The sequence below is a fragment of the Pterocles gutturalis genome, unplaced genomic scaffold (genome assembly GCF_000699245.1).
Source record: "Pterocles gutturalis isolate BGI_N339 unplaced genomic scaffold, ASM69924v1 scaffold46188, whole genome shotgun sequence".
NCBI lineage: Eukaryota > Metazoa > Chordata > Aves > Pterocliformes > Pteroclidae > Pterocles > Pterocles gutturalis.
Genome location: NW_010119687.1, coordinates 1,395 through 11,334, shown reverse-complemented (window position 1 = coordinate 11,334; position 9,940 = coordinate 1,395). Strand labels below are relative to the sequence as shown.

General features: G+C 57.4%; 1 protein-coding gene across 1 annotated transcript in view; it reads left to right on the top strand.

Annotated features, from left to right (window-relative positions):
• The first annotated feature begins 249 nt into the window (after positions 1-249).
• STARD3 (StAR-related lipid transfer (START) domain containing 3) overlaps positions 250-9,940 on the top strand; it is a 10,064-nt gene continuing 373 nt past the window's right edge. Inside the window, 11 exon segments of the mRNA XM_010076641.1 lie at positions 250-465; positions 3,289-3,366; positions 3,657-3,734; positions 3,824-3,877; positions 3,980-4,097; positions 5,206-5,304; positions 5,948-6,003; positions 6,543-6,635; positions 8,020-8,082; positions 9,096-9,191; positions 9,736-9,815. Coding sequence (XP_010074943.1) covers positions 250-465; positions 3,289-3,366; positions 3,657-3,734; positions 3,824-3,877; positions 3,980-4,097; positions 5,206-5,304; positions 5,948-6,003; positions 6,543-6,635; positions 8,020-8,082; positions 9,096-9,191; positions 9,736-9,815 — 1,031 coding nt within the window.

Sequence of the window (9,940 nt, the reverse complement as noted above, 5' to 3'; positions counted from 1 at the left end):
CCTGGGTGCCTTCCCTTCCCAGAGGGAGGCTCTTTGGCAGCCCAAAAAGCCGGTGTTATCCTTGTCCCTCAGGAACTGTGTAAACCAGCCGGGATCTGGTTTGGTAATGGGAATATTTGCCCTTAGAGGGGGAGAGCAGGTGGGGACTCCGGAGCCCTGAGTGTCCCCGCTGTGTCTCCCCGCAGGTGACACACTGACTTGGCAGATGTTGCCCCGATCGACGTAGGACCCAAGTCTCTTGGGCCGAGGATGAGCAAGCCGACGGACCTGCAGCACGACCTGGAACGCAGCCTCCCAGCCATAGCCTCCATCAGCACCTCCTTCTCCCAGAGCCAGGGCTTCTCCCCGTACGGCTAATTCTCTCCGGAGAAGAGGAAAGCCATCTCGGACGTGAGGAGGACCTTCTGCCTCTTCGTCACCTTCGACCTGCTCTTCATCTCTTTGTTGTGGATAATCGAATTGAATGTAAGTTGGGGAAACAAATCCGCAGAGTCGTTGCCCTTTTAAGTTGTGTTTTTCCAGTTCAGTGCCCTCTACGTTAATTGCTCCGTTTCAGGAGTCTTGGGCCAAGTCTTTGTTTGTTCTTCCCAGCGCTCTGCTGATTTGCGCTGGCGCGGGAGCCGCTGCGCAGTTCGTGTAAAGTCCAGCTCGTTTCCTGCACCAGGGCTCTGCTGGGGCCGCCCAGGGTCGTTAACGCCGTCGCGTGGAGCGCTCTGTGGTGTTGTGTAACGAGATCTGGGGCCCGCGGAATCGCCAGGTTGAGCAGTTGGCCACATTTCTCCCCTGCTCCCCTCGAGCGAAGCTGCTCGCCGTGTTTGCCAGGCAGCTGCCGGCTTTGCTGCGGCGCCTTGTTCTCGGAGCGTCGGGGGAGCGAGGTGGGGTGTGCAGACCCTCCTCTCGCCCGCCCAGCTGTTGAGCAGAGACAAAAAGGCCTTTGAGCTTTGGTCCCGACATACTAATCTCAGCCTCTGAAAGCCGGAGACGCTGCTTCGCGGCACAGGGGACTAGGGAAGGGGAGCACGAGGGTTTCGATCCCCTCCGCAGCACTGCCACGCCTCTGCAGGCTGCAGCCTTTGCTCAACGTGTGGCAGTGCCCAGGGAAATCCCGTTTATTTACCCCAGTCCCATCAGGTCGGAGTTAATCCCTGGGCTGTATTTTATTATTTTATTTTTCCTGAACTGGTCCCGACTGGTTTCAGCCATGCTGGTGGCAGCTTTCGGGTACTCCGTGTCCTCCCGTGGAACAACCTGAGCGGAGAGGCAAGATGAACTGATAGACCCCAGCGCTCCTGCGTGCAGCCCGCTGGCGTCTGGCCTTTAGTTATCAGCACCCACCGGGATCCTGTGCTCGCTTAGCGGCTCTTATCTCTGCCCTCCTTATCTCCTGGGTGTCTGCACTTAACAGATTGCCTCGGCCAGCAGCTCCCTCGCCCTGCCCGTGCCGTGTTGAGAGCCTGAAGAGACCCCTGACCCCCCAGCTGGGAAGAAGCATCTGGGCCAGCATTCCAGTGATGCCGATGGTGTCCTGCACACCCCACTTGGACCCCGGCCTCCTGCTTTTGTCCCAGTGCTCTGGGCTCTCTGGAGAGCTGCTCTCTGCAAATCAAAACATCCAGCCCCAGGGAGATAATCTTCCCGCGCGGTCACCAGGGTGATTCTGAGCGTAGGGCTTGCAGGTAGCCATTATCGAGTGACTAACTGCTGATATTTGGGCCCTGAGCCGAGATGCTGCATATTTAAAGCTATTAGGACCTTGTTATGAAGAGCAACGATTTTATATCATGACTAATGCTTTTTTTATCAAACGGTTTCCTTCGCTGCGAGATAAGCGGAGCAAATTGGCCCTCGTTAAATGTCTGTTGCCTGCAAACTGTAATTCTGCGAGATTGCTGCTCTCGGAGATGGAGAGATGCCTCAGAGGGTTCTTCTTCCTCGTTCACGGCAGTGGCCTGTGTTTAAACTGAAAACACCTCCCAGAAACTGCAATCCAAAGCCTTCCCTGTTCCTCATTCCTCCTGCAGCATCTCGTATCAGAGTCGTGGTGCGGGGAAGAGGTTTTTCCATGGCAGCTCAGCAAAGCCGGCTGGCGCGAGCCATGTCGCCGCGGATCAGCTGGAGCGATCGCACGGAACTGCTTTGCCCCCCTCTCCCAGCCCTGACCTAGAGGGATCGCTTCCCGGTGGCTGCCTCTTCTGTCCTTGGGCTGGCTGACAAGAGGGTGCCAGGACACCAGCCTGCCAAGAACTGGCCTGAGATCCACCAACTTGTTTCTCACAGCTCATCAAACAGCTGTCAGCCTGCACCAGCGCCCGGGCCAGCTGGGCTGCATTCAAACCAATAGCCTAAAGGTGAAGCATTTGTTCCAGATACCTGAGCCATCCCCTTCCTCAGAAACAGCGATTCCAGGCTCCCGAGGACAGGATTTATGGTGTCAAAAGTACCAGGGCTGTGGGGCCCCAGATTGTCTGGGGGTGAGGCAAGAAAGCTCTTCTGTGAGCTTTGTCCGCGTTCCTGTACAATATCCCAGCGAGCGGTTTTGCTCTTCCTCGCAGTCTGTCTGTGTCTGTGTGTCCCTCTTCCTCCTCTCCTTCCTCTCCCCCTTTGCCGGGACGTTTGAACCTGCTGGTTGACTCCCTCCGTCAGATTTCCTGGAGGGCAGCGCAGCGCTGCTGCGAGCTGTGGGATGCCAGCTGGCCTGGGAGGAAGGCGAGGGAACCCCTCGGTACTTTGCACAGCGAGGACGAGCGCAGCTTAAATTCCACCAGGTTGCTGAGTGACCCCCCGAGAGCCCTCCCGGGGGAGATGTTCTGTTCAGCACATCACTGGAGGTGCTAGAGAAGCCGTTCCCGTGGTTCTCCGCTTGCTCTGCGTCTCCTCCCGTACAGCTGAAGTCTGTCACCCGAAGCCATGCGTGGAAGCGGTGGGCACGAGCGGGAGGCGGCGTCCGACCGAGGGCTGTAGGCTGTGAGAGCTGTGGTCGGTGCTGCTGGATGTGCTGAGCCAGAGGAGCGGCTTTTCAGCGTTAGAGAGCCCCCACGTAGAAGCGTTTAATGTACCTGCTGCTGCTGCAGCCCTCGGTGTGAAACCGAGGGTGAAATGGGCCGTTGTGTCCTCCCGCGGTCCTGCGCTGGCAGACGAGCCCGCGCCGTGCATGCGGCGGGCGTTTGTGTGCCTGATGCGCAGCCTGACCTGGCAGTCGCCTCCGGTCACTGCTTGGCCGGGTTCTTGCTGCCATTAGTTTCTTATCAGTGCACTTAATAGCCCTCTGCTTTCCTCTCTCCCCTGCAGACCAAGGATGGCATTCAGAAGAACTTGGAGAATGAAATCATCGAGTACAATTTTCAGACCTCTTTCTTCGATATATTTGTGAGTATCCCAGCCTGCTGCAGGTGAGAAAGCAGCTTTGGAGCTCGGAGCGGTGCGGCCGAGGGCTGGGCAGGGAGGCTCTGCGTGCCGGAGGGCTGGGGGCTCTCTGCAGCCTTGTCCCTCGCCTGGCTCAGCGACATCGGGCGGGTCGGAGCCCATCCTGCTGCAGCCCTGACCCCATCTGTCTCGATGGCGAGGTCCTCGGAGCTGGCCCGTGTCGGTGTCCTCCCAGCAGCTGGCACGGGGACAAGGGCAGTGACTGGTGTCGATGGCTTTTTTTGTTTTTAAAGGTCTTGGCTTTCTTTCGGTTTTTTGTCTTGCTGCTGGCCTATGCCATCGTAAAGCTGCGCCACTGGTGGGTCATAGCGGTAAGAAGGCAATTTTTGCTTTCCTGTTTTTAGTTTCTCTCTCCTCCTCATGTTTGCAGGGATCTGAGAGATGTAAATTTATTTTTCAGGTCACTACATTGGTATCCAGTGCCTTCCTGATCGTGAAGGTCATCCTCTCCAAGGTTGGTTGCCTGGGGCTTGCAGGGGATTGCTTTGTGATTACTGGACGCCGCTGTTTTCCCATTTGTATAAACTCCCCGTGGTTTCTACTTTCCTCCACACAGCTTCTGACCAAAGGGGCTTTTGGTTATTTACTTCCCATTGTTTCGTTCGTCATTGCGTGGCTGGAGACTTGGTTCCTGGATTTTAAAGTCCTAACTCAGGAAGCAGAAGAGGAACGGTGTAAGTGTTTTCCTCCTCTCTGGGAGGAGCTGGCAGGTCAGGGTCCCAGGCCTGGGGTAGCTGCTGCTTTGGCAGCACCTTGGCAGCGATGACATCTATGGAGAAGTGGTCTCCAGGCTGGCTGTGACGGGAAGTGCCTGACTCAATTCTGTGATGGTATATGAGCCCCTTCAGGGGAAGAAAATACCAGATTATAAAAAGCATCTTTTAATTGAGTGGAGAAAAATGTGCCAAACTCCCCAATGTCTGGATCCCGAAGCCAGACGTGTTGGAAACAGGGCTCACCTCCGCATCGCAGAAAATGTTTTGAAACAGTGGGACAAGTGCCAGGCGGACTGTTGGACTCTCCGGCTCTGGATAATCTTTGGATCCAGGCTGGAGACCTTTCGGAGAGGGTTGCTTCAGTTACAGCCACGTTACAGGGGCACGGCGTGAGTTACGGCGTGTGAAATTTCACAGCCTCTGGTCGCTGAGGTCAGACCGAACGGAGATTGAGTCTGACCTAATGCTTTACAAATGACCCTGCAGCGCCGGGCACCTGTAACTTCAGGGCCCTTCTAGGGAGCGGGTGCTCAGCCTGGCACGGCTACCCGGTCCTAGAGAAGCAGGAGGAGTTTGTCCCTCTTCCAGGCTGAACTGAGGAACTAGGACTGGGAAACGGCACGTAAACAGAGGAGGATTTGTCAAGCTGGGCTCCATCAGAAATGCGCTGACTGCCTGGAAAACACCAGAGGATGTTTGGGTCTTGCAAGGAGGCTTTAAGATGAAAAATGATCAAGTGTTTAATGCCTCTATTGGATTAGGCTCAGGTTTCAAATTGCTTCCAGGGGAAGCTCTTATTTAATTAGATGCTTAATCGCCTTTGGATTTGACAGGCAAAAGAGCCCATTGATCTCCATGCAGATAAAATGTCTCAAACAAAAGATGAGGCAATAGGAGCTGAAAAGCTTGTGGGCTGGCTGGTGTCGGTGCAAAGAGACCAGCTGTGGCTGGAAGAAAGTGGCTGGGAGGGTGGTTGAGTGGGGGTGGATGTGGTGGGGGCTGCAGGACCCCTCGGTGTTGAACTGTTGGACCCCACGTGTGTAAAACCCGGTGCTTCGCTTCGCAGGGTACCTGGCAGCCCAGGCTGCAGCCTCTCGCGGGCCCCTGCTCTACCCCAGAGCCCTCTCCGAGGGGCAGTTCTACTCCCCACCAGAGTCCTTCGCAGGTAAGGTCTGCTCTCCTGCCCTTCTGCCATCCCTTTGTCACCTCGCTGGCAGCCAGGCCACCTCGTTTCCCCTTGCAGCATTCCTTCTGGGTCTCCTAACCTTCGTCATCGCCTCCCCCTCAAGCTCCATCTCGTTATCCCGGCCCCTGGCAGTGGCAGGGGAGGGATGCCGTGCCGCCTCTGTGCCATCTGCGGAGAGGAGTCGGGCTCAGCCCCGTGCGCCTGGCTTCAGCTCTGCGGGAAACCGGAGCTTGTTGTGGTCTTGGGATTAAGTGCTGCAGCTCAAGTACTGAAAAATGCTGCCCTTGGGATGAGGGCACGGGGGGGAGTTGCCACAAGCAGGTGGGATACGAGCTGGCAGCAAGCCACTGCCCGGTGACACAGCTCTGGAGATGTCCCCTGCCTGGGAGCGAGGAGATGGCAGCTGGAGCTGTTGCTGTGGTGTAGCTGACATCCAGCTCGTGCTCAGCCTTCCCGAGAGCAGAGCAGCGCCTCGGGGAGGGGATCGGGGAGGCAGGGCTTGGGCTGTGCTGGGGTCACCCTTGCTGCCAGCCCTTCCCATGGGATACAGCGCGGGGATCGGGCACCGACTGTCCCAGGGATCTTCATCAACCGTCTGTTAATTGTGTGCTTCCCCTCCTAGGGTCGGACAACGAGTCGGATGAGGAAGGTGCAGGGAGGAAGGTGTTGACAGCTCAGGTAAGCAGCGGCCCCTTCCCCAGGGCTGCGTGCTTCCCGCAGGATCTCATTCCGGCTCTGCCTCCTGCCTGTGCCTCTCTCCTCTTCCCTCTTCAGTCCCCAGTTACACGGTCACATACCACAAACAGCCTCTCCTCCTCCATCCCCTCTGACCTTCGCCTCCCCGAGCCTGGCTGGGCGCAGGCTGCTGCTCTGTGCTCCTGTCCGAGCGGTTCTGCTGCTGCTCAGCCCCAGGTCTGGCACCTCCGCAGGGGGAGGCTCTGGGCATCTCGGAGCCCTTTGCCTGCTGGAAGCCCTCGCGTCAAGGCGGGGGGCTCGCTGGTAGGCGCAGCTGGTGTGTGGATAGAAGCCAGGGCAGGGAGTGTGACTTTGAGCTCCAAAATGAGGCCTCAGTGACCCAAATGAAGAGATTTCTGCGGTGCGGTGATGGGAGAGATCCCCTTCCCCTCTGCCAGCCCTGGGAGGGGGGCAGCAAGCCTCGCGTGCACGCTTCGGGCTTTCTGCAAACCCAGCTGATGAAATGCTCTCCTCTCTCCTAGGAGAAAGAGTATGTCCGACAAGGCAAGGATGCTATGGAGGTTGTGGACCAAATCCTCGCCCAGGAGGAGAACTGGAAGTTTGAGAAAAACAATGCAAGTGTCCCCCCGCCCCAGCTGCGGGGCAGCGCTGCCGGCAGAAAGCACGGATGGCTTAGCAAAAACCGGGGAGGACAAATGAGGCTTTTGAAACCTCCTTGCGACATGAAAAATTAACAAGCGTTACAATTACCTGATTGAATTAGGAATCTATTCCAGTTCAGTTGAATGTAAAATCCCCTCTTATTTAATTAGACGTTTAATTGCCTTCCTGTTTGACAGGAGAGAGCCCGTCACTCCTCCCTCTAGATGCAGGCAGGCAGGGGTGGACAGCTCACCTTTGGGAGGCGTTAGGACGTGGAGCTGTGGCCACGGTGTGGGGAGCAGCGGAGGGGACGCTGGCCCCGCCGGGGCCGTGCTGGGGGACAGTGTCTGCCCTGGCCCCACAGCAATGTCCCTTTGAGCATGCTGGGGACGAGCCAAGCTGTGGTCTGGCCTTCCTGGCCAGCTTTGGCCCAGGAGTGTGGGGCACAGACTGCTCCTCGCACCCCAAAGCTCTTGGTGGCCCCTCTGTCCCCAGGACAGGGACCTTGGGAGTGCTGGAGTGTAAATTGGGGGGGTGTCTCTGCCAAGGGGGTCTGCAAGTCGTGCCTGTGGCTTCGGGCAGCATGGAGGTGCACAAAGCAGAGCGAGCCCTGCCCTGCCCCTTTCCTCACCGCGCTGGGTCGTTCCCTAAGCTGCGGCAGAGTTTTCTGGGGTACCTCGAGCTCCCTTCTCTCCCCAAAGGGTGGAGAGGAAGGGGCGGTGTCTCTGCCCCCTAAAACCAGCCTTGCTTTCTGCATGAGTGGGGTGAGAGTCCTGCAAAGTGCAGTCTCATCTGGTGTTTAAAATTCCCCTGTCAAGTGATCCATTGTCTGATGCCAAACTAGCTGGGCAGATTGTTTTCTTTATCCAAAGGGGGACGGATTTAAATAGACTAATCAGAGTTTAACACAGGGCTAATGGTGAAAGGTTATCATCTGTCCATCCCTAACCCCTCTGGGGAGTCTCTTCTCCAATGGAGGTAACAACAGCAGTGTTGGCAAACCCCCTCCCTCCTGCCCTGCCTTGGTAGCTCGCTACAAAGAGAATTTGACCTTGACGTGGGGTTTGCGGGCTGGCACGGGGCAGATTCTTTCTCTGCCTCGTCACTGCTGCTGCCCTGGGTATTGTTTTGTTTATGGAAATTTCTGCATGTGCATCTGAAACGTGCTCAGCGCTGGGGTCGCTGCCCAGTGTGGGGGCACAGGGGACAGCTGAGGGCTGGGGAGGGTCCTTCAGGATGATACGTGGGGTGGGACGGCGCCTGCAGCCGCAGTGTTTGCAGCCCAGCAGCCTTTTACCCCGGATAGAAGCCATTTATTTTGCTAACGTAAATGTAACTTTCTTATTTCTTGCACAGGACTTTGGTGACGTTGTTTACACTTTTGAAATACCTTTCCATGGCAAGACCTTTATTTTAAAGGTAAGAACCTCCCTGGATCACTTCCGCAGCCTGTGTGGTGCAGGCGAGGAGCGATGGCCGTGCTCAGAGCCACGGCTCAGCTTTCACGCTCTCCCCTGGCCCCAGCAGGACAGGTCAGGCTGCAAACCACACTCTCTTTGCTGGAGACAGATGAACCACACCGCACGCTCTAGGGAATCTCTCCAGGAAAGCCCCTTGGCTGGCAGACAAACTCCCCAGCAGATATATGCTGGGCCCCAGTCTCTGCTGGTAGAAGTGGGAGCAGGTGACTGCAAGATTCGTTTCCAACCCCAGCATCTAGGACTAATCTGACCAAGGAGGCTAATTGCAACTAATTGCCAGCAAGACCAGGGCTGAGCGTGCGTCTGCTGCTGCCTGGCATGGGGAAGAGCTGCTCGGAAGTGCCGTGCTCTGTGCCCTCTCGCTGGAGAGGCTTGGCTGGGAACCACGCTTTAATGAAGCATCGGGGCTGCGGTGGCTTTTCTTTGTTCCAGTGCATATGCTGCCTCGCTGGCACGAGCTGCCGATGGAGCAGCTCTGTATCCGATGGAGCAGCTCTGTATTTGTGAGGAAAAAGCTGGATGCTCCCACTTTCCTGCATTAACCGTTTGCCTCCAAAGATCCCCTGTCCCACGGGGACGTGGAGAAATGGATGTTGGCTGTGCTGGAGCTCGGAATAGCTTTTCAGCAACTTGCCGAAGCAATTGTGTGCACAGCAGAACTGCTGATAAATGGGGGTGAGGGTGGGAGAGGAGCCAGCCCCCAGGTCCGTTTGTCTCGCTGTGGTACAGACAGACACTTGGCTGTTTTCTCCGACTCCACGTGTGCCCCCCAGGCCCCTGGGCGCGAGAGGGTTGCCAGCCTTGGCTCTGCGTGTGCTCAAGCCACGCCAGCCTCGCTGCTCCCCTCCTGTGTTATCCCCGTTGTTCTTTGCGATCTGCCCTGCGTTCCTTAAAAATCATCTTCCCAAGGTGGAGTGGGAGGGTGGCTAACGGCTCCGGCTCTGTCCTCAGGCTTTCTTGCAGTGCTCTGCTGAAACGGTTTACCAGGAGGTTATTCTCCAGCCCGAGAAGATGATCCTGTGGAACAGAACAGTGGCAGCTTGCCAGGTGAGTGTGCTGGACAAAGATGGCTTAATCACAGGAGCTCCTTGGAGTGGAGAGTTGGAGCTTCCCAGTCCAACGCCGGCTGGCGGCGGTGCCCAGGCCCTGCTGGAGCTTCGCTGGATCCGAGTCACTCGGGCGTTAAATCTCCGCCGCTCAGCCGTACGATCCGAATGCTCGGCGGTCGCCAGCTGCATGCGTGCGCCTGTCCAACAGCCCATGAGGTGGGCAGGGCGCTGGGCCAGCGCCGGAGCCGAGCCTGCTTTGCCTTGGGAGGCTTTGGGCGTTTAGCACCGGTGGTGTGGCGGGGAGCTGGCGGCAACGCCTGGGCCCCCCCCAGAAGGGCAGAGGGACCAGTCCCAGGGCAGGACACAAACCTGGGAGCACTCTGCCAAAGAGTTCATCCCCCTCAGCCTCAGATCAGCTGCTAAAGACACTCTGGCTGCTTTGAATCCTGCTGCTGGTTTAGGGGAGGGTCCGTATCGCCCGGCTGTTGGCACGTGCAGACCTGTGGGCACAGTCTGAGGAAATGTCTTTTTCCCCCCCGCAGATCTTGCAGCGGATTGAAGACAACACGATCGTCTCGTACGACGTGGCAGCTGGGGCTGCGGGCGGTGTCGTTTCCCCAAGGTCAGTTTTATTCCACTGTTTCATCCTGAACCCCTAAACACCCTCCTACAACACGGAGAGAAGCCTCTGTCCCGGCTCCGGGAGCACTCTGCCCCGGCTCTGCCGCCCGTCGCTGCCCGGGAGCT